The sequence below is a fragment of the Pelodiscus sinensis genome, chromosome 2, assembly GCF_052426305.1.
Source record: "Pelodiscus sinensis isolate ZL-2025 chromosome 2, ASM5242630v1, whole genome shotgun sequence".
Taxonomy (NCBI): domain Eukaryota; kingdom Metazoa; phylum Chordata; order Testudines; family Trionychidae; genus Pelodiscus; species Pelodiscus sinensis.
Window position 1 is genome coordinate 214,426,908 of NC_143053.1, and position 24,953 is coordinate 214,451,860.

The 24,953-nt window shown below is 41.3% G+C and overlaps 1 protein-coding gene across 8 annotated transcripts in view; it reads left to right on the forward strand.

The window, feature by feature from the left end:
• Nucleotides 1–24,953, forward strand: part of SGCE (sarcoglycan epsilon) — a 66,212-nt gene that overhangs the window by 8,607 nt on the left and 32,652 nt on the right. For 3 of the 8 annotated variants that reach the window (XM_075922351.2, XM_075922350.2, XM_075922353.2), the window contains exons 2-5: nt 7,598–7,702; nt 18,124–18,246; nt 21,697–21,854; nt 23,935–24,007. In XM_075922351.2, the coding sequence (XP_075778466.1) occupies nt 7,598–7,702; nt 18,124–18,246; nt 21,697–21,854; nt 23,935–24,007 (459 nt within the window). Of the gene's footprint in view, nt 1–7,597; nt 7,703–18,123; nt 18,247–19,348; nt 19,561–21,696; nt 21,855–23,934; nt 24,008–24,953 lie in introns of those variants that run through there. The other 5 variants (XM_075922355.2, XM_025180336.3, XM_075922354.2 and 2 more) reach the window with 4 other exon arrangements.

The following is a 24,953-nucleotide window of genomic DNA, read 5'->3' on the forward strand; positions in this document are numbered from 1 at the left end:
CGATTGGTGCAGAGATGCATGTAAATCGGAGGGAGACTTCTCTTAGAGGAGAATCTATTGATAAACATTCTCTAGGCTGTAGTCAGAAAGAGAGGAGGGGAGAGGACAAACCATGGGCCAGAGCAGACAAACAACTGCATATGAATGAATCCAATGCATCAGGGAAGGGCACACAAATAAGCAGTGGCAAATTTTTAAAGTGCTTGTTCACAAATGCTAGGAGTCTGACTAATAAGATGGGTGAACTAGAGTACCTCGTATTAAATGAGGACATTGACATAATAGGTAGAGAAGCGGAGATACAATTTCTCAATGGCTTAAATGACTGCTTCTTGGAGCAGCTGGTGCAGGAACCCACAAGGGGACAGGCAATTCTCGATTTAGTCCTGAGTGGAGTGCAGGATCAGGTCCAGGAAATAACTGTTACAGGACAGCTTGGGAATAGTGACCATAATATAATAACATTCAACATTCCTGTGGTGGGAAGAACACCTCAGCAGTCCAGCACCCTGGAATTTAATTTCAAAAAGGGGAATTACACAAAAATGAGGAGGTTAGTTAAACAGAAATTAAAAGGCAAAGTGACTAGAGCCAAATCCCTGAAAACTGCATGGAAACTTTTCAAAGACACCATAATAGAGGCCCAACTTAAATGTATACCCCAAATTAAAAAACATAACAAGAGACCTAAAAAATTGTCACCGTGGCTTAACCACCATATAAAAGAAGCAGTGAGGGACAAAAAGGTATTTTAAGAAGTGGAAGTCCAATCCTAGTGAGATAAGTAGAAAGGAACATAAACACTGTCAAATCAAGTGTAAAAATGCAATAAGAAAAGCAAAAAAAAGAATGATGAACATCTAGCCAAAAACTCAAAAAGAAATAACGAAATGTTTTTTAAGTACACTAGAAGTAGGAAGCCTGCTAAAAAAAACCTGTGGGTCCCCTAGATGATCGAGCTATAAAAGGAGCAATCAAGGACGATAAAACCATTGCGGAGAAACTAAATGATTTCTTTGCTTCAGTCTTCACGGCTGAGGATGTTGGGGAGATTCCCGAATCTGCACCATCCTTTGTGGGTGATGAATCTGAGGAACTGTCCCGGATTGAAGTGTCATTAGAGGAGGTTTTGGAACAAATAGAAAAACTTAATGTTAACAAATCTCTGGGACCGGATGGCATTCATCCAAGGGTTCTAAAAGAACTCAAATGGGAAATTGCTGAGCTATTATCTGTGGTTTGTAACCTATCCTTTAAATCGGCTTCCGTACCTAATGACTGGAAGGTAGCCAATGAGACACCAATATTTAAAAAGGGCTCTAGAGGCGATCCTGGCAATTACAGACCGGTAAGTCTAACTTCAGTACCGGGCAAATTAGTAGAAACAATAGTGAAGAATAAAATTGTGAAGCATGTAGAAGAACATAATTTGTTGGACAAAAGTTAACACGGTTTCTGTAAAGGGAAATCCTGTCTTACTAATCTATTAGAGTTCTTTGACAACATGCAGATAAGGGGGATCCAGTAGATATAGTATACTTAGATTTTCAGAAAGCCTTTGACAAGGTCCCTCACCAAAGGCTCTTGTGTAAATTAAATGGCCATGGGATAAGAGGGAAGGTCCTTTCTTGTATTGAGAACTGGTTAAAAGACAGGAAACAAAGGGTAGGAATAAATGATAAATTTTCAGATTGGAGAGGGGTAACTAGTGGTGTCCCCCAAGGGTCAGTCCTGGGACCAATCCTTTTCAACTTATTCATAAATGATCTGGAGAAAGGGGTAAACAGTGAGGTGGTATAGTTTGCAGATGATACCAAACTGTTTAGGATAGTCAAGACAGAAGCAGACTGTGAGGGACTCCAAGAAGATCTCACCAAACTGAGTGATTGGGCAACAAAATGGCAAATGAAATTTAATGTGGATAAGTGTAAAGTAATGCACATCAGGAAAAATAACCCCAACTATACATACAATATGATGGGGGCTAATTTGGCTACGACAAATCAGGAAAGAGATCTTGGAGTTATCGTGGACAGTTCTCTGAAAACTTCCACGCAGTGTGCAGTGGCGGTCAAAAAGGCAAATAGGATGCGAGAAATTATTAGGAAAGGGATAGAAAATAAGACCCAGAATATTTTACTGCCCCTGTATAAAACTATGGTACGCCCACATCTTGAATACTGTGTACAGCTGTGGTCTCCTCACCTCAAAAAAGATATTTTGGCCTTAGAAAGGGTTCAGAAAAGGGCAACTAAAATGATTAGAGGTTTGGAACGGGTTCCATATGAGGAGAGGTTAAAACGACTGGGACTTTTCAGTTTAGAGAAGAGGAGACTGAGGGGGGATATGATAGAGGTCTATAAAATCATGAGTGGTGTGGAGAGGACCGATAAAGAAAAGTTATATATTAGTTCCCTAAATAGAAGAACTAGAGGACACCAAATGAAATTAATGGGTACCAGGTTTAAAACTAATAAAAGAAAGTTCTTCTTTACACAGCGTATAGTCAACCTGTGGAACTCCTTGCCAGAGGAGGCTGTGAAGGCTAGAACTATAACAGAGTTTAAAGAGAAGCTAAATAATGTCATGGAGGTTAGGTCCATAAAAGGCTATTAGCCAGGGGATAAAATGGTGTCCTTGGCCTCTGTTTGTCAGAGGCTGGAGAGAGATGGCAGAAGACAAATTGCTTGATCGTGTCTTCGGTCCACCCTCTCTGGGGCACCTGGTGCTGACCACTGTCGGCAGACAGGATACTGGGCTAGAAGGACCTTTGGTCTGACCCAGTACGGCCGTTCTTATGTTCATAATTTAAATGGAAAAAAGTACAAACTATTCTGAATACTTGAATGGTGGATTTACAGTTTCTAATCATATAGTTACACAACTCTTTTAATCTCAGATATTTGAAGAAAGCATACAGACTGAACATTAGAAAACTTGGTATACATATTTAGAAGTCCTCAGCAACATTTCCTTGAATTTGTTTTTTATCCTTTAGATTTCCACTCCTCCTCCCCTCGGTTGGATAACTTGACAAAGTTTCTATTTCAATTTACTTTCATGAAAATTAAGTAGTAATCTTTGTAGTATAGAAAGAAATAATTTTTTTAGAAGCAGATGTAGAAACTAAAACTCCAGTAAAATATGTATCCTCCTCCCATCCCAGACTCCTTAAGCCAGTTGAGTGGTTTCTGATAAAGCATTAGATAAAGGGCACAGTAACTAGAATTGGGGAAAACCTCCTGGGAGCTCTGAGGCAAAAGATAATTTAAGATTCATAAGTTTTCAATGTATTTTTACAGTTAACAATATTTACCACATAGTCAACTTGTGCTTGTTGTAGCCAATTTTTCACATAGCACTGGGGAGAACAGAAATAGTTTACAGAAATAGTAAAATATTATAATAATCACATATCTTGTGTAGGAGCTGTGTCAGATGTAGTACTTGAAAGTGGCTAACTTTTTTAAATTAGGTAGACTTCAAGTTGACAGTGAACGTTTAAAAGTTATTTGTATGTAATTAGACTTCAGAAATTCTTACTTTCTTTTATTAAAGAGTAAGATTTCCCTTTCTGGAACAGGTTGAATCTCTCTAGTCCAGCACTCTCAGGACCTGATTGGGGTTGAACTAGAGAATTTGCTGAACTATGGGATGTCAGAATTATCTAGTAGTATTACCAACACTTCCATTGCTTACTAGCCTCTTAGAAGAAGTTTAGGAGTATATTAGAGCTAAATAACACAGAACACTGGGATTGGTGGCTGTAAACAAACTTTATGGGACCATGGGAAACTTGGCCACACCCATGATAAGTAGACATCTGGCAACATCTGTGGTCTGGCATGATTTTAGTTAGCCAGACTAGAGAGGTTCAACCTGTAGTACAAAGTCACAAAATAAATAAACTTTTACATTCTCTCTTTTTAGGTTATCCACAAAGTCTAAATAAACAGCCTTACCTTGCTGAGGTATAAGTCAGTTCCAAAAACAGCACCCTCCCATTTGGGAAAATAACTTAAAAACACAGCCTTTAGGTCTTTCCTTCTAACCTGGTCTTCTGTCATCCTTTATTTATACATAGCAGCTGTGTCTGATAGGCGCATGAGTTCCAGCTGCAGCTATTCTTCAGCCACTGAACTGATTTCCTGTTTGCACAACCCAGCTGAGTTATGATGGATGCAATAGTGTTATATAGAATATACATGTGCAAGGTATTTGAAATACCAGTGGGGGTGGATAGGATATATACCATGCCCCACTTGAGGTTTTAACATTTTTAAGGAGATATGATTTAATTTAATAATATATGCTCAGGAAAGGTCTGGAGGTACTGCCTTTAATATGATGTGTTCCATATTAATTTAGTCATTGGCTTCTTTACTGAAACTTACCAAATGTATGGTGATGGTTCTATGAATTGAACATCCACATGCAAGAAACTGCAACTAGTAAAACTACTATTTATTGGCCACTGAACAGCTTTCTGATTTTGTCAACTTTTGGTCATCGCCAACTTGACTGGAGATGAACACATGAAGTAGATGTGTAATGCTTTTATCTTATTCCCAAGTCCTATGAAACATCCATTTTCCTTATACTTAACTAAGGGGCGTAAGATTTACACTTGGAATTACAAGTGTGTCAAAATGAGAATAACAGTTGTTAAAAAATACACTAATTATGCACAAATTTCAGTGTCTTGACATGCATTGTTTTTGTTTACTGTGTCTTTATTTAGTCCTTTGAACTTATTACCATCTTCAAAATCTGAAAATTTGTTGCTTGTTTCTAGTCTAAGGGCTGCTGTAATATGTATCAGTGATAGTGCCAAATATATATCATATATATCAGCTGGTGACCTCCCTATGACCATGTCAGGGACCATGTCTGTGGTGTGCAGGAGCCAGTTAGATTTGTTTTTTATCACTGGGGGATTAGGGGTTTGTGGGGCCCTGGACCAGAGCATGTAGGGGGCCCTCTTCACCCCTACTGCCTGCACTCCCTCCCCCCGGCACTCCAGTGGGGAAATAGGATTGAGATGTGAGGTTTACTGTGGCCAGTCTGCCTGGCACTCTTGCCTTGGAGCAGAGTTGAAGTGTGGGGGCTTCTCTGCCCACACCCTGACTCCACTCACACAGTAGGAGTGCTGGGTGAGTTCTTGAGTGCCCCAGTCCACTCCCCACTAGGTGGACAAGTGGAGCAGGACAAACCTCTATGTCATGACTTTGCTCCTTGGCAGGAGCATTGGGTGAGCGGAGTAGGTCAGAGTGCGGAGGTGCCCATTTTTCCAGGATTTATTCAGTTGTCTGAAGCCACTGGGCATGGGCCCCATTGGCCCAGTGGCTAATCTACTGCTGGTTTTTATGCCTGCATGGAAGAGCTAACCAGTTTCTTTTCCTTTTGCACTATTGAAATAGCACAAAGTAAAGAAGGAAGGATGGAGAATCTAGTCACAGCATCCTCTTTCACTGTCCTCCTCATTGTTCAGATACCTTTATAATTTCTTTCTTAGTTACAAACTTGGGATGTTAATATTGGTTAATTTAATAGTCAAGTAACCTCTCGAATTCTTATTGGTTAGTCGACTAGTTTATAGTCCCCTGGAGCGGAGCCAGCAGCTAGTGTGCTCTGGCCACACTCCAGAGGAGCCCCCTTCCACTCCGCACTGCTGCCTTGATGTGAGCTGGAACTGAACTGAGCTGGGCTGCCTGCTCACCCAGCTCCTAATACACTTTAAATACAGAGACGCAGCAGGGGTAGGTCCCAGACCTGGCATGAGCCAGCATTGAGCTAGGCTTCTGGCCAGCCTGCTAAAAAATGTACTGGCAAGAGAAGGGAGGGAAATGCGTGTAATCTATAACATTAACCTATAAGCTTTTGCCTATCGGTTTATTGGTTAATCGACTACACAATTACATCCCTATTACAAACTCCTTACTTGCTGCCTCATTGAAATGAGAGGCTGGCTAGCTTGTCTCATTCTTCTTGGCTCTCCGCCACATAGGCTCTGGTTCTGCTCCTAAGATGAGGAAAGAACTCTGCTTTGGGAGTTTGTCCTGATTGGGACACATGTATGCTTTTAGGATGTATTAGCTATGACATTTTAAAACTGCACAAGTAGAATTGCACATTAACACATCTTTATCTTAGTGTGGTTCACCCGGCTCCTCCCATCCTGGATTGCATTCTGGTTCTATACTGATGAGACTATAATCTACCATTCCCTCCTTCCCTTATCACATCCATCCTGTTTCTGCTGTTGATTGAGCTGCTGGAAAGAAGGGAGAAAAAATCATATGCCAGAAAAGGTGTTGTTTTTTTTTAAATTAAATAAAGGGAGATTTAATGTGTGCAGCTCAGCCCCATTAACCCATTTATTATCAGTCATCCCTATTCTCACTTTAGTTCCAAGGCAAAAAGCTACAGCTTGACATAACTTTTAAAAATCAAACAAAAACAGTTTGACTTCAAAAGGTTAATGCTTCTACTTGTCCCCAAAGTGGATAATGCAAGGTTAATTGTATCCAACCTATTTCCCATCGCAGTAAGTTTCTTCAAGACATCCTTTTCTTAGTAAGTTAACGGGCTGTTTTTTTGAAAATATCATTTGTAAAAAAGTTAATTTTGCTGTCAGTCACTAAATGGCCTTGCTGGTAGAAATTACATTGATTTTAAGATGAGTGTTTCATACATTTAGACCAAAAACAAACATTCTAATAATAATAATAATAATAATAATATATTGTGGTAAACACTAAATCAAACACACATGTATATCAACTGTCACAGTAACAACTCTGAAATATAGCATTCATATTTAAAATTCCTTTTATTTGTGTAAGCATAATCCTCCATTGAACAATACATTTGAATTTGTTTAATGAGAATTTTAAAATAAATTACATGACATGTAATGACACTGAATGTGGTGTGGATGCCATGTAGTCCTGTAATGATTCACATAGACTTTGGGGGAAATCAAAATTGCTTTGTCTTCAGCAAGCTGTTAACCAATTAATTGTGTAATAATAGTGTGAACTGAGAGTAGCTTGTTGTTCAGTCTCTTCTTGCTAGTTTATATTGCACTTTACTGGTTGGTATAGGTATAGTACTGCTATGATAGCAATACATTATACTGACAAAGAACTCATAATTTGGATGCAGACCATACTGGCAAAGATGACTCTATATCAGCATTGTTTTTTTCTACCTCCTACCATTACCAGAGCAAAACAAACTCTGCTTCTAAAAGTAGTTTTTCAATATAACTGCATTTGCACTACACAGTTTTGCTGGCATTGCTATCTTGGTCATACATCACATAACATTACAGCCTGTTTAACATAGTAGGTTGGCAGAAGCTGAGTGTAGATCTGGCCTTATTTGGATATAGCATGCTAAAATGGTGACTGCCAGAGGGATATATAAACTAGCATCCTCTGTTTTATTTATTTCTGTTTCTACATTCTGAAGAAAAATTGAAAACAAAAACTGACATTAAGAGAATTTGATCGAACTGATGGCATTTGATCTGTGGGAGTCTGTTAATCTGACATTAATTCTTTTTTGTTTGCATTTATTTTATTTTGAAAAGCTTTTTTGTTAAGCTCTGCTGAAGGGATAAATGGAACAATTAACTGGAAGACTAAGCAACCCAACAGTTATATTATCAGCAGAATAAGGGCTGCTGAAAAAAATGGTGAGTTTAGGTTGTAAACTTAAATCCCATTGTGGATTTAGTCAACATCTGCTTTCAATATTATCTTTGCTTTTTCAGTCAATGTTAATTAATAAAATGACATCTCAAGGTAAGTAATTTTGGAATACAATTTTATATTTCTTTAATCTTCTAAATCGTCAGGATTCTGTACGTCTTTATGTTCGGTTTCCCTCATTTTTTTCTGTCGCCTATGGCTTTGCTTAAAATAATAGCTGTGTGTATAGCCTAATATTGCATATTTTCTTGTCACTGCTGGTTGCTTGAAAACATCTTTGCAGTATGCTTAATGCAATAACTTGTTAAAACTATTAAAATAATTCATTCCATGTTTATATGTAGAAAAACCACAATTTTATTACTTATGTGTAGAAATACACATCGAATTTTGTAGCTGAATTTTACTCAGACCAGCAATTAGCTGACACAATGTTGGTGACCTATCATGAATCATCCAGCTAGGTGAAAGATCTGGATCTCCCTAGAGGTCTAACCTTTGCCAGGACCGTCTTTACCCATGGAGCCTAGAAAAGGAGCTCTGGAGGAAGAAATGTTTATATGGATTCTTTTCTACAGATCCCCCATATTAGCTTCTAAGAAGAATGGGGTTTCCTCTCGTGTGCATAATAGGCTGCAGGTGGCTCACCAAACCTGGTAAGTTCTCTGAAATTCATGAGAGAGCAGGGTCATCCACACTAAGATTCATTGTCCTCTCTGCTAGCTCTGGCCTCTGACAGCTCACAGCTTCCAGGCTCTCTGATAGTGCAACTCCAGTTGGGAGACTCTTGGCTATGCCTGTCACCAGGATCTATTGGGAAGGAGAAAGAACACTATTCATAAGCGGTAATATAGTCTGGGGCAGTGTTATTTTCCCAGGAGAATCCTTACAAGGTCAGAGAAAGACAATTTCCTCTGTTTCCAGCCTATTTGCTTATCCCTAAGGCTGTGCCCCTTCCAACTCTTCCCGACAACCCCCAGCATGAATAACCCAGGATTCCCAGAAAAGCCATCAGGCTGGAAGGGAGGAGCAAAACAGTGCAGTAAAGGAAGCTGATGCCCCTTTCCAGTCTTACAAACCTAATCTGGCACCATATATCCTATCTGACTATGAAAAGACGTTAAATATCCTTTGGCAGCAGGCACAGAATGGTTCCACAGTAGTCAAAGACTTTTCCATAAGGTGGAATCCATGAGGTGGAGTCACACAAAAAGTGAATACTCAGAATATTCAGAATATTTGGCAGTCTGACTCATGGAAATGACAGTGGGAACCAGTGAGCGTGTTCTTCCATTGTAGGACAGTTACACATTTTTCTCCGTAATTGGTCAATTGTACAAGATTGTGAAAAGGAAGTACAGCCTGAAGATAACAAGCTATCCATAACGAGCTACTTTCTTGTCAGCTGGAGAGGAAGAACAAGTGTCATATTGGGCTGAAGATTCACCTTTTACTTCCTTTCTCATTTTGAAGAAACATCAGGATGAGGGAGAAGAAAGATTTTGAAGGAGAACGTTTGAAATCAGTTTCCAGAGTTGTACTATAACTATTCATATGTGGTTATTTGTAAGGTCAAAAATAATTCTATAAAATGAATAGAATATTTCATTCAAATCGCAGCCAATTATTCATAAGTAAGAAGGATGGCTTAGTGCAGTGTTTCTCAAAATGGTCCATGGATTCACTTTGAGAAAGCTGCTACTGGGCAGCCCCAGTTTGTTTATTACTGGCTCCTCAGCCATGGAGCCTTGTGGCTCCCCTTGACTGCGGTTTACTGTTTGCAGCCGAGGGGAGCTGTGGGAAGCAGCGTGACCCAGAATGCTGCTTCCTGTGGCTTCCTTTGATTGAAAATGATGAACCACAGCCAAGGGGAGCCACAAGGCTCCATGGCTGCAGAGCCAGTAAGTAAACAAACTGCAGCTGCCTGGTAGCAGCTTTCTTAGAATGGGTCCGCAGACCATTTTGAGAAACATTGGTTTAGTGCATAAGGTACCGTATTTTCCGGCGTATAAGGTGACTGGGCGTATAAGACGACCCCCTAATTTTTTAGTTAAAAGATAGGTTTTCGTCTTATACCCCAGCGCCCCTCCGCCTCCCGGCTTTGCTCCCGGTGTCCCTGGTCTGCTGGAGACGGTCCCCAGCAGACCAGAGGCACCGGGAGCAAAGCCGCAGCAGCGGCAGGGTCCTGCGCCTCTGAGGCTTTGCCAGACCAGGGACACCGGGAGCAAAGCCTCTGAGGACGCCCCGGCAGCGGGACAGCCCCGGCGCGCCTGGGCTGCCCCGCCACCGGAGCCCCTCCACGGCTTTGCAAAGCCTCGGGGGAAGCCGGCGGCGGCTTTGCAAAGACTTTGCAAAGCCGCGGAGGGGCTCGGGCGGCGGGGCAGCCCAGGCGCGCCTGGGATGCCCCGCCACCGGCTTCTCCCGAGGCTTTGCAAAGCCGCGGAGGGGCTCAGGCGGCAGGGCAGCCCAGGCGCGCCTGGGCTGCCCCGCCGCCTGTATACCCGGCGTATAAGACGACCCCCGATTTTTGGGGGATGTTTTTTAACATCAAAAGTCGTCTTATACGCCGGAAAATACGGTACTGGACCAGGACTTGGGAGACCTAATGGAAACAGTTCCCAGCTCAGCCACAGGCTTTCAGTGTGTCAGTGTGTGGTCATGTTATGTAGTATGATGGGTTACTAATCCTCAAGGATTGCCCTGGAGTTTTCAGGATTTAAAGATTAATTTAAAGATTTAAAGAGTTGATCTGCCCTGGGCTTCCTGGAGCTAGCCGCTGGTCAGTTTCAGCAGCTTCTGAATCGGGGACAGCTGGGGTGCTGCCGGGTTGGTCCCACAGCCCCGAGGGGCAGTGCTACAGGACCTACCCGGCAGCACTCCAGCTGCTCTGCTCCCAGCTTCCCCGATTCAGCTGCTGGTCAGTTTTAGCAGCGGCTGAATCGAGGAAGCTGGGGGCAGAGCAGCTCCTATGGTCCAGCTGCCCGGAGCAATTCCAGGTTCCTGATGGTACCGGACCATCAGGAGTGCCGGACCATCAGATGCCGGGCCATCGGAGTTTTACTGTACATTTTACCTATTTCCTCAATCTATTTTTAGTTAATTTACAAAACTGAGAGCAAGACTTTAATGGGTCATTAAGGAAAAGTTGATGTATTTAACAATATTGAGTATAAGCAGTAAATTGTTCTAGTTTAGTTTAATCAAATAAAACCTGCTGTTAATATATTAACAACTAGAAGATTTACCCAGAGTTGTTCGAATCCTTAACTTTGTTTTTTGGAAAATGAAATGAAAATGTACATGCTTCATTTAAATCCTTGCTTTGGGGTGGGACTGGGGATGAGAGGCTGTACAGTATTCAGGCTACCTCGGAGACAGAGGACAACCCCTACCCTCTTGCACCACAGCAGCTTGAGGCCAGCTGAGAAGTGCTTCTTCATGGCTGCTGAAGCTCCAGTGGGCACATCTGGGAGAGGGGTGCATGTCCCTCAGAAGGGGTAGATTCAGGTTCATCTGCTCCTTGTGCTCCCCAGCCAGAGTGAGGAATGCAGCAAACTCTGCACTTTCCCCTCACTTCCTGATGAAGGTGAACAGACAGCAGTGTTCCCATATGAAGAGGGGGGAGCATCAGCCCCCCCTTTTCCCTAAAATTTGCCAGGAAGTGGGAGGCTCAGGGCTTGGGCAGACTATGATGGGGGGTGCCCCCAGCCAACTCCTTTGACCTACCTAGTGATTCTGTTTTTACTCTATGGTTTTATGAGAAACAATCCCATTCCAGGCACATCCTATTTTCCTGGCACAACCAAACCCTTACCTTGCTTTAAGTTATGATAAAAAGAAGCTGTATAACAAATTTGGTGGTTCTAGCTTTTACTGCTTAGGAGGAGTTCTTGAACAAACAGACAAACTCAATATATAGCAAGTAGCTGATTTAAATATATTAACTATACAGGCAGTCCCCGACTTACGCGGATCCGACTTATGTCGGATCCGCACTTACGAACGGGGCTTTCTCGCCCCGGAAGTCGGGGCGAGAAAGCCCCGTTCGTAAGCTGCTCCGGTGCCCCTGGTCTGCTGGAGACCGTCTCCAGCAGACCAGGGGCACCGGGCGGGTTCCCGCGCTTCTGAGGCTTTGCCAGAGCAAAGCCTCAGAGGCGCGGGGAACCGCCGCTGCTGCCGCTTCAATCTGGGTGCCTGTGGTCTGCTGGGGACGGTCCCCAGCAGACCACAGGCACCCAGATTGAAGCGGCAGCAGCGGCGGTTCCCCGCGTCTCTGAGGCTTTGCTCTGGCAAAGCCTCAGAGGCGCGGGACCCCCCCGCGGCTGCGGCTTCAGTCCTGGAGCCTGTGGTCTGCTGGGGACGGTCCCCAGCAGACCACAAGCACCCAGATTGAAGCGGCAGCAGCGGCGGTTCCCCGCGCCTCTGAGGCTTTGCTCTGGCAAAGCCTCAGAGGCGCGGGACCCCCCGCGGCTGCGGCTTCAGTCCGGGAGCCTGTAGTCTGCTGGGGACGGTCCCCAGCAGACCACAGGCACCCAGATTGAAGCGGCAGCAGCGGCGGTTCCCCGCGCCTCTGAGGCTTTGCTCTGGCAAAGCCTCAGAGGCGCGGGACCCCCCCACGGCTGCAGCTTCAGTCCGGGAGCCTGTGGTCTGCTGGGGACCGTCCCCAGCAGACCACAGGCTCCCGGACTGAAGCCGCAGCCGCAGCGGGGTCCCTCGCCTCTGAGGCTTTGCCAGAGCAAAGCCTCAGAGGCTCTGCTCCCTGTGTCCCTGGTCTGCTGGGGGGGGGGCAGCTAGTGTGCTCCCCCCCTCCCCCCAGCAGACCAGGCTTTTGTTTTGGACTCTGGGGCAGAGCAGCTGGGGCGCTGCCGATTGGTCCTGCAGCGCCCGCTCTGGGCACTACTGGACCAACCCGGCAGCACCCCAGCTGCTCTGCCCCAGGTCCTGATTCAGCCGCTGCTGGTCAGTTTCAGCAGCGGCTGAATCAGGACGCCTGGGGCAGAGCAGATGGGGTGCTGCTAGGTTGGTCCAGTAGCACCCAGGAGCGGCGCTACTGGAGCAACCCAGCAGCACCCCAGCTGCTCTGCCCCAGGCGTCCCCAAGTCAGCTTCTGCTGAAACTGACCAGCGCTGACTACAGGAAGCCCCAGGCAGAGTTGCTCTGCCCGGGGCTTCCTGGAATCAGCTGCTGATCAGTTTCAGCAGCAGCTGACTTGGGGACGCCTGGGGTTCTTAAGTTGATTCTGTATGTAAGTCAGAACTGGCGGTCAGTTTCAGCAGTGTCTGAATCTGGACACCAGTTCCGACTTACATACAGATTCAACTTAAGAACAAACCTACAGTCCCTATCTTGTACGTAACCCGGGGACTGCCTGTACTTTATTAATACAGACTTTTTCATGCAATTTATTTACATTTCAAGACCATTTGAATTTATTCTTACTGATTAAAGTATTATGAGATGTGGATGTTTAATATCTACTGTATATTTAAGAGAGTTTCTGTCCGTGTGTTTGTCTGATAGAGGCAGTAGCACAGGGTGGGGAGGAAGCTGTGTGAAGCAGCCTCTGTGCAGCGGGCCCAATCTCCCTGTGGCTACAGTCTGCTCTGCCTCCTATGGAGCAGCCTCTGTCTGTGGCAAGCCTGGGCCTGCTGCGAACAGAGGCTGGTCCCTAGCAGCAGCCCCTGTCTGCAAGGAGCTCGGACTCCTCCTCCCCATGGACAGTGGCTGCTCGATGGGAGGCGGAGCAGCCTTTGTCGGCAGGAAGCTCAGACCCCTTGCAGACAGGAGCTGCTGCCACCCTCCACTGCTGCCTGTGTTTCAGAAAGAGCAGTGCAGGGTGCCAGGCAACCAGTCTGCATGGGGAGCTGTTTTTTAAACTGGCTCCCCTTGTGGACTGGATCCACCTGGCACCCCACACTCCTGCCTCTGATACACAGGCAGCAGTGAAGGGTGGCAGCAGCTCCTGCCTCTGATACAGAGGCAGCAATGTGGGGTGGCAGGGGTCTTCCCAAGAGTGGGGCCAGAGTGCACTGACTGCCATCCCTGCCCCTGGGGACTATAGAATAGTCGAGTAACCAATAATAACTCATGTAGTTACTTAACTGTTCAATTACCCGATATCAAACGTCCCTATTTTCCAAAAAAATGCATTGGGTTAACGACCTGAGCAACACTAGGTAAATCTTCTAGTAATCTAATCAAAGAAACATTATCAGTGGGAAAATGCAACTAAGATAACCAGGATTAATACATAAAAGTAATCAGAAAAAAGATTGTTTTCTGGAGCTTAGTTTTACTGTTGCTATTATAGTGATATTTATTATGTGATAAACATTTAGCATGATATGTGGGAAATAGATCCTCTTTTTCCTTTATTAGTATGAGTGAGTCTTACTGAAGACTTAATCTTGTATTTCTATTAGTAGCTTTTTCTTCTGTTGAGCTACAGATGTTTGTGGAAACTACTGCAATAAAATTTACTCAGTAATATACGTGGGAGGATTGAAGCATCTGATGCAAGGGATAGAATGTTTATTACTAAGAGCACATCTTCACTCTCCATGCCGGAGGCCAGCCTTCTGGCATTCAAGTTAGCAGGTCTAGTTAAGACCTGTAAATTGAATGCTGAGGGCAGTTGCGAGGAGTAAGGGAAGCCAGTGGGAACATTTGCTCTCATCAGCCTCCTTCTGTGGGGACGCCGTCAAGCTTGGTTTAAGGTAAGCCGACTTTAGCTATGCATTGTATGTAGCTAGAGTTGCATAACTTAAGCTGACCTTCCAGGTATAGTATAGACCTGGACTAACTGTCACTCAACAATGGCTTGTAAGCAATTGTCATAGAATAAGTTTGTCCTAAAGAAAAACCGAAAACACCTTGATCCTGTCAGTAGATTAAGAGGTAGTGCTACTATGTGAGTGGGGCTCCCTAGTTGTGCCCGATGCACAGAATTAAGTGCATATGGCCACCATGTAACAGATGGTCTACACATTTAAGTGCCGTAGAGGGGCAGAAGGGGGTATGGTGATGAATGGAGGTGTGGTATGTTGCCACACCCTATGAAAATGGGTGAGTAAGTGGCAACGAGGAAGTTCAGAAATGGGCCCCCAACAATATCCATATTGGCTGCAACCATGGGGACCTTTTCCATGGGCAGGGACTTATAGAGAGCTTCACCACAAGCACAATGGCTCCAAACACATGTTGCTCTGCTGGAAAGGAACATTACTAACGGCTGGCCAGTCTGTGGTGGTTTCACTTCAGCCAGCTGACATACGTTTATTCCCTTTTGCTTATAGTATACTATTTCTTTAAAATAGAGAATTTATTTTGGAAAGCTAGCGATGCAGTTTATGATAGTAAATATAGCACACTTATAACACACAATAATACAGTAAATATTGACAGGGATTGACAAATAATACAATCTACTCGCCCATGGCGAGTAGATTGCAACCCGGAAGAGCTGGGTTTGGGCGATCTGCGCATGTGCAGAACGATCTGCGCATGCGCAGATCGCCAGACAGCATGGCTGACGAGCGGGGCTCGCCACAGTTTGGCGAGCCCTGAATATTGAGGCGTTTGACATTGGGCCTATGTCTGTATAGTTATAATGGGAATGAACACAAAGTTTGGAAGATGCAAAAGAACAGAGTTATTAAATCAAAGACAGCAAACTGGAAATAGCAAATTTCAAGCACATCTTGTTTAGCTAATGCTTAAAAGAAAAAGGTTCAGTAAAATTTGTTTCAGAAGACTATGCATTTTTAAATTAAATATTAAATTAGTGCACCTGCTATTTTTATACACACTTCCACAGCGCTCATCAGAAAGGTATGCTAACTTTCCTATAAAATGAACTCTAGGCTTGGAAGGGTAGGGGTTCTACAGTCTTTGGGGAAGAGCCTCAGCTGGCTATATTCTATTCAATTTAGTTAGGACAATTTATGAGCTGAGGATTGGCCACTTTAAATATAAAGTGGAGTTTATTTTAAGTTTTGATGAAGAAGGCATTATAACCTTGTGAATCCCAAATTATCAAGACAAAAGTCTTCTAGTATCTGATAAGGATGTTAAGAGATAGGCAATTAGCTAATCATGAAGTCGATAGAATTTTTATCATCTACACAATTAGTCAATAAGTGAAGGCACTCAATCTTGGCTCACTTTGGGTTCAGGACCTATTCCCACTGTGGCTCTGCAGTTTAAATGTAGTAGGAGCAGGATGCACAGGCAGCCTGGCTCCTACTACATTTAAACCGCACAGCTGCAGTGGGGATAGATCCTGGCTCTGGCGCAAGCCAGGACTGAGCCGGGCTGCCTGCCTGCCTGGAGCAGTCCCTGTCTGTGGTGGCCTGGGCTGACCACAGACAGAGGCTGCTTCGTGGCAGCCTCCTCTGCCCTCCTCCCCGCTGCTGCCTCTTATGTGAGTAGTCGACTCAACTACTGGATAAGCCTAGGCTTATCGGGTAGTTGACTACTTGCTTACATCCCTACTATCTGACAGTATGTTTTATTATTTCTGTGAATAGACAGAATGAGAAATAACTTCAGTCTAGGATAGCTATAGAAGATATTTTTTTAAAAATCCAGAAACATCTTCAGGATACTATGCATTTAATAATTTATGGCATCAATCTAGATTTTGCAGATATTTTGTCTAGCATACTTACCATATTTTGTAGCCTGACTCATGGGAATGACAACTGGGGACTCAACGAGCAAGTTAATTTTAATTTCCTGATAGCCTATGACAAATACATATTCTTTTCCAGACTTAGGCAGTTGTAGAAGGTTTTTTGATGATTTATCATTATATGCCAGCCCATCTTATTGCCATGAAATGCTGCTTGACACAGTGTTTTTCAAAGCTTATCCCTGAAAGGAGCACTGAGTGGGTCTGATTTGATTACCATCAAAGCTGTTTTTCATGAGTACAAGTTACTGTTCTCTGAAACAAGGTCTCCCACAGTTGTATAATTCTGCAGCTGAACAAACCTAGAGCCAGGTGTGCACAATGTGAATTTGTGTGAATTGTGTGCAATCTGATTTTTCCAGTGTTTGTGAAAATTTCATTGGGGTTTCACACATTAAAATCAGTTGTTCTAAAAGAGTTCACATTTATAATTTAAATGAGGAAAGGAAATAGATTGGAATTGTCCATTTTTATGGTTATTGTGAATGCACCTAGTATGTATAAAACTTGTAAAATTTTAATTTGACAGAATGTGATTTTTTTCACGTATGGGAAGATAAGATGTCACAACTAAGTGTTATGTTATTGTGTAGATTAGTGCCATATATAAAATTAAGCAACTTTATATCACATGTATAGGGACCGATTTTAAAATTGGCCTTCCATTTTGAACCTTCTAATAACTGCAAATTAAAATTATAATATGTCTATTTTTACTTGAATACCTGGTTTTCTGCGGGTGTAAAATGGAAGGCTGGAAGAAGACTCCTTTAAAATTTAGCTTCTGAATTTTCCCTTGAGCAATAGAAAGAAATTAAAATTTACATTATGTCTGCTATGTAATTTAAGATAACTTTATATATATAGTTTATATACACTTTTGATACTATGTCTTAATTAGGACATGAGATGCAGTTAGAGGACAAAACCACAATTATATTAGTAAATACTTAATATTTTAAAAAATGCCACTGAGAAATTATGAAATGTTTATTTTACCTTTGGTGCATGGTGTGGTTAATATAATTAATTCTATCCACAATTTGTGCACAGAACTACCATATATGTCCATGGGAGCCTTGCATGAAGAATATTACCTATATTCTGAGGCTATTGGTAGTGTACAAATACAGAATAACAATGAACAAGGAAAAATTACAATAAGGTATAATAATGAAGTTCTTGCTTGCATACGAACAGCCTTCACAAACATGTACTGTATTTGGCTAAATATTCATATTTAATTGTTTTAAAACAAGATATTAAGCCAGTATATGCTACTTTATCCCTTCTGTTTCCTTATTTTTGTTGTTAAAAATACAGCAGACATTATATTATACATTTGTATGTGTTTTTATTGATATATGGAATATCACAAATAAATATGTTTCCAAAAATACTCATTGGCTTTTTCATTATCTATTATTATTATAAAAGTAAGTTCCTGCTTAGCATTTGCAATATTAAAAACTGTCTATTTTTGTTTACTGGAATCTTGGACAAAACTTGGATGATACATAATAGTCGAGAGGATTTGTTTTGCATTATGTACTTAAACCTACAAAACTTATAAAAAAACTTATTAACAGGTATCTAATGCTTGTTGCTTTCCCTTCCTAGAAATGAAAATTTCCATGGTAATGCATGCTGTATTGTCTAGAGCATGTCTCACTTTTTGCTTTTCTGTCTCTTATCTTTCCTTCTGCTTTTCAGTATACACGATTCTCTCTAAGGTGCACTCTGATCGGAATGTATACCCTTCTGCTGGAGTTCTTTTTGTTCATGTTTTGGAAAGAGAATACTTTAAGGGGGAGTTTCCTCCTTATCCAAAGCCTGGTATGGGATGCTTAGATTTTTCATGTTATAGAAAAATATTTTTATTTTTAAATTCAAGATTTCAAGTGTATCTAGAATACTTATGGATATAGTATTTAATATATATCACTTCAACACTTTTAATTTTTGTGGAATCTTCTAAGTGAATAATTTCAAGTAGTTTTACATGTTAATCTACACTGTGAGATGAGAGGTGTGTACAGACAGTATTGCTGTGTGTCTTGAGAAGCCCAGTTATGAATTTTGAAATGTTCAGTAATGCATGGTATGAATCTAAGATTAGAATCTGGCAATCTAATCTTTTTTGCTGTTCCACGAAATTGTAGTTTTATAAGCTTAATTGTGATTTTGAAAAGATAGTTATATAATGGTTATTGTAAAAATGACCCTTTTGAGAGAGTCTCAGTTTATTACAAAATAAATGCTGATATTAACAATTTGTGTCAAAAAGCATCTTACAAATTTAGTAAAACAATTTTGAACACACAAGTAACATTTAAAATTAAAATTTTATGTCTTTTGCGTAGAGCAGAGATTATTTTTTCTTTCAAAGATAACAAAAGCTCCTTTGGTTTCAATCTTGTTGTTTCTACATGCAGTAACTTAAAAATTATAAAGTAATCTTTGTCATAGAAAGAGCTATACTTTCATAAGTGTAGTAATGACTTACATCCATGAATGAAAACCTAAGGAAGACCATTAGCAATATAGAAAACATAGGTTTGAATTCACCTCAAAACCTATATGAAAATAAATGATGTTTTCCTAGTTTGCTTATACATTATTTAGTTTTCTAGAAGCAAATACAGGTAAAATTGAAATGTTCTACTTCACAATAATTTTTTAAATTTTGATTTTAGAAGATTGCACTTTGAAACCACATTGGGGAAAAGTAGCCTTCGTTTGAATACCTTATGTTACAAATATTTTCAGGAGCAAAAATTACTTGATTTGTTTTAATTTTCTCTAACCTTCTCTAAAGGTGTTTGTTTTGACAGACCTTTTCTCTTGAGTTTGTGCTCCGTGTGTTGGTGCATTCTGGTTTACAGAGCTGCAGAATTTGTGTCTCGTCCAATAATAAAGTGAAATGTGCTTATTTCAGGCCCAGTTTGTTGCCTCCCGAGATAACCACTTTGGGATATAAGTGGAAGGAATTTGAAAGTCCTTTTCTAATTGAAGATTGCCTCTGGAACCTTGCTACCCCATTCCATCACTTAGACATGTTACACAGATACAGCATGAATTTCTTATTTGTGCAGCTGTGACCCCAGGATCCACTGAAATTATCCCAAAGGCATCATGAATTCCATAATGGTAATAAGGTCCTACATTTGCAATAAAGTCCTTGTTTAAAAGTATTGTGTATGACAAATCTGCTCTGCCAGATTCTTAGCATCATAGAGCTTTTTTTGGAGAAGGACTTTGAAACAATCCACGTATCAGATGGTTGATGTATTAAAATTGACATTGGGGAACAAATGCCACTTCCTGGGTCTCTTCAGAGTCTGTACAGTCTTTTTTCTGATGTTTCCCATTCTAGGTTACAGGTTCTCTTCCTGAATGTCTGTGCAAACTTTCACTCCATTCATGTAGTAGAGTGAATGGGAAATTATTCCTGCCCTGGACTGATAGCTGAATCCTTGGGCTGAAAAGCAAACAAGTGCTCGGTTCACACCTGAAGCCCATATGTTCCTTTTCCCAAGGTCTCGTCTTCACTTGCCTTTCCCCACACTTCTGCAGCCATCCAGTTCTCTATGCAATACTTTAAATGGCCAATAATATCAAAAAAGAACTAGATATGTTCATGAAGGATCAGTCCAGCAGTGGTATTAGCCAGAGTAGGTAGGAATGGTGTTCACAGCCTCTATTTGTCAGAAGCTGGGAATGAGTGACAAGAGATGGATTACTTCAGTGGTCCCCAGCGCAGCGCCCGCGGGCGCCATCACGCCCACCGGGCCATTTATGTGCACCCGTGGAGCAATATGGGCTGGCCCCGCCACTGAGCATCCGGCAGGTGCCAGCCCCGGGCGCATGGGCGGCCCCTACCCCACGGTCGCGGCACATGCTGGTGCCGGCCCTGGACGTGCGGCACCTGGGCGGCCCCTACCCGGGGTCGTGGCACATGCCAGTGCCTGCCCCGGGCGCACGGTGCATGCTTGGCCCCGTCCCCATGCCCATGAGCGGCCCCGCCCCCGGACGCGCGGCGTGTGAGCAGCCCCGCCCCCCGGCTCCCAGCAGCCCCAAAACGTTGGGGACCACTGGATTTCTTGATTACCTGCTCTGTTCATTCCCTCTGGGGCACCTGGCACTGGCCACTGTCAGAAAATTCAAGGTACATTAAATTAAATGGACTATTGGTCTGACCTATTATGGCCCTTATCTCATTCTAAGACACTTCCTTCTCACAGCTCCCATACTTTATCTGCATTCTCCTGCTGTGAGGAAAAGGAGTTGCTTAATTTACCCTCTTCCCAGCAGATCTTGCCTGCAGTCTGAAACACTCATCAGCTTTAGGAACTACAAGTCACAACATTCCTTAGAGCTATACTGAAATCAGAAACAGGACAGTGTTCAATGACGAGCCTACCCTTAAAAGGCTAGCACACCATATTTATGTGTTATTTTACTAGTTAAAATGGCCTCAGAGAAATCTTCCTCCCTTTTAGGATATCACAATTTACTTAAAATCCTTTCTCTCTTCTGCTATGTGGCATGAGCTTGTTGGAAGTGTTTGTCAGAAAGGATTGCATTTCCTGTTAGGTCTCTTGTCAGTCTTCTGAGGTAAATTTGGAAGAGCTTTCGTGAGCCAGACCCACTTCCTCAGATCAAATTGTGGAAGAAAATTGGCATAGTCTAAGCAACCTTGTTGCCCAGTTGTCAGTTCTAAGGACCTGTGTGTCTTGCCTTGACCATACATGTTAAAGTATGAAAAAAATATTGTGCTCCTTCCTACTGTAAAGTCTTCAGAGATAGATATGGTCTCTAACATCTTTTAAAAATTTAAAGTTGTTTATTGCTTGAAAATATTGGGCATTTGGAGCCTTTTCTTTGGTTGGTAGGGAGGCTAGATGCTTTAGTGTTCTGGGAGTCTAAAAACCCTGTGAAATCAGGACCTAGCAATTGCTGGGTAGAAGTACAAAGGGTCAATAGGTATCTAAGAAAGTACAAGCACATTCCACTCTGTTATTGGCTATAAATTTCTAATACGTGATTCCTGCCAATTACACATGCTGGGGTATGGACTCAGGGGTGTGGCTCTCAAACGGCACTTTTGACAATAAGAAATTACATTTTTTTTATTTTCCCATGTAACTGCAGTACTGTGTTACAAAGAATTGTAATAATTGTTTTTATATGACAAAACTGAATCCAAAATGATTTAATGGAAACTTCAAAAAAGAAGGTGCATAAAGTCATTTTTTGAAAATATTTTAATATTGTCTTATCTAGGTGAGATAAGTAATGATCCTATAACATTTAACACCAACTTAATGGGTTATCCTGACAGACCTGGATGGCTCCGTTACATTCAGAGGACACCTTATAGTGATGGGGTGCTGTATGGATCACCAACTATAGAAAATGTGGGCAAACCCACCGTCATTGAGGTACTTCTTTTAAAAGCATCAGAAGGTTGTCTTTCATTTTTAAATGTTTATCACTTAATATAAAATAGTGTGCAAAATAAATTCATAATTAAATGAAGTATCTAAATATTTACCTTTGCACTCATCTTCCTATATGCCACTTTTCTTTCCCTTCAGTGCAAACAAATAGTAGTTGTTAAATCAGTGAACAGATTTTTTTTACTTTTTAATCCCTCAGTGATGAATTATCCAGTTACAAAAGTAAACATCAAAACATTTTTCTGATCTCATAATTAATAATGCTGACAAAAATCACTGTTGTAACTAAGTACTAATTATACAGAGAACAGCAATTGAAAGGCAAAAACTGCATGATTCTCTGACATGCATTTGGTCCCACATCACATATTAAGGAATGAATGGAGGAAGTCTGCAGCTCACAACACTATGAAAAAATTGCTAAATTAACTTACCAGTTTCACCAATTTTGTTTGGACAGGCATATATTTGTGTTAAATCCTTGATTAATGGCTTCTCTACATTTTATTAATTTGTTTTTCTCCAAAGATAAAACTGTAAACACCAGTTCAGCACATGCTTAATTTTATGTACATTATTAGTCCCATTGATTTCAGTGGCACTAACCACATGCATAACACATGAACTAGTGCAGAAACAGCTGCAGAATCAGAACTCAGGATTGCTTGAACAATCTGTTTTAAATATAGTTCTTTTATTAAACAGTGTGTTTCCAAACCTACATCAGGATCTGTTAACATGAATCATTTCTGCTAGATAGATTCTTATTGAGATCAGTGTGGCTTTGCACAGGTGCAAAGATCTTTGATACAGAGGCAGCAGCATGGGATGGCAGGGGGCTCCCCGGGAGCGGGGCTGGGAGTGTACTGACCCCTAGCACTGTTGTATAGTCGTGTCACCATTAAAATTTGACGAGGTTACACAATTATTCAACGTCAACTTTAACATCCCTAATCACAGTCCTGCCCTCTACCTTCTGATATTTTGTTACCTCCCTTTGTTTAATCATGTCAAGCTAGATTTTAAGATTCTTTGGTCAGAGACCATCTATTTTTGTTTGTGTTATGAGACACCTGTGTTTTCGGGTAATGTGGGGGGAGGGCGGAGAAAGGAGAGGAAAAAATATGTTATTCTTATACCAGATCATATTACAAAATTCTTATGAATTCAGTCATATAATAACTTCTCAACACAGTGATAGACTAATCACTAGAGACTATACTTGACCATCAGATGAACACCATAGCCCTTTCCTGAATTTAAAAAGTACCTTTCTATGTACTTGTAGTAATTTATATCAGACATATTTTTATTTTTTCCAAAAATAAGGAGCATATACTTTGCATCTCCAACTAATTTTCAAACCATCTAACATAAAACCTCTGGAATTCTTATTAATTGTAATGCAGTAATGCCTAGAAGCCCAGTCACAGATCTAGGTTGCGTTGTGCTAGGCACTGTACAAATATAAAACTGGGACAGGGACCATCTTTTAAAGACTTTATAAAGTTTCCCCCTCCTATAAATATCACAGGTTAGATTAGCTCTACTAGGAGCTAAGAATGAACAGAAATCTTACAGCCTTCAGGATGTAACAAAAACTGCATTTTTACTCTTTGGCTTTATCATACTTAGGTCAATAAAAGAAGAAAAACACACGGGGAGAAAAACATCCTGCTCCCTCCTATTCCTGAAATGGATCTGAGAGAGAAAAGAATACAGCACTTAGGGTAGACCATCCGCTTGTTTGTCAATCTGTCATCCATACAACAGCTGAGAATATTAGTGCTGTAGAAATAACTAGATAGACTAGTGTACAAATCCCACTAAACTGTCTTTATTTGATATGGTGCTCCATCAAAACGAGTTGGTTTGCACATCCATTTTATCTTTCATATTTCTATATTTACAGTCCATGGACGTTATTTTTTCTAGTATTCAAAAATAAAAAATATTTCATATATTAATATTTTTAAATTAAGAAAAACAATATTTTTCTGTGCTGAATTCATTAATTTTGGTTTTCATATTTGTATTTTGGTGTCATCTGATTTTATTCTAGATCACTGCTTACAACAGGCGCACCTTTGAAACTGCAAGACATAACTTGATCATTAATATAATGTCAGCAGAAGGTATGTACATTAATCTGAAACATAGAAGGTGTGCAGGTTAGTCAAAAAGGATGCATAAGTGCAAAAGAAATGTAATTTACCTCAGTGACTAGGACTGCAGTAATACTTAGACAGGACAGTAGTGGTTCAAATGCCAAATGATCAGCATTACCAAAAAGTGTGAATTTATTGGTTTATCTGCTATAGTATTATATATTCATATTTAAAGAGTATGACAACGAAAATACGTAGTTTGTGTGTATATATAGTTTGTATGTGTGTGTGTGTGTGTGTGTGTGTGTGTGTGTGTGTGTGTGTGTGATTGAGTACTATTATTGTATCAACTGCAATTGGTTAATATAGTAAAAGCATCCTGATTGGTTAATAATTAAATCACAGAGTGTTTTAATATGTCCTGTAAAGAGCCACAGGAGCCACTTGCAGCTCCAGAGCCTTAGTCTGAGTATCGTTGTATTTGGCATTTCAATGGTTAGGCAAAATAAGTGTCATATACAAAAGAGATACTGTGTTATGTGCATTTTTGTGACTGTTTTAAGATAAGGTAAGGGACTGCATTCTCTTTCTCTTCTCACCACTGTGACATGTTCTTCTCAGCACCCCCTGCTTTTTCTGTGAGTAACTTCTCTGCTTTGTTTTAGTTTATTATGTAGATATATTGGGTGTGTTCTCTCTTATTCCATATATAGAAATCCTATTCCTGCCACTGGCAATGTTATATTTTCATGAGTAGAGAATATGTCCTATTATCAGAAAATATACATGCGTCAAGAAGCAACAGTGGGTTTTTTTTTCCTTTTCAAATTGTCGTGTAGGGACCAACATTGTAGTGTAGTGAGCATCTGGCCTCAATCCAGTAATGTATTTATGTACACACTTAACTTTATGTACATGGTTAGTTCCATTAATTTTAATGGGACTGCTCATATGCTTAACTTTAGGCATGTGT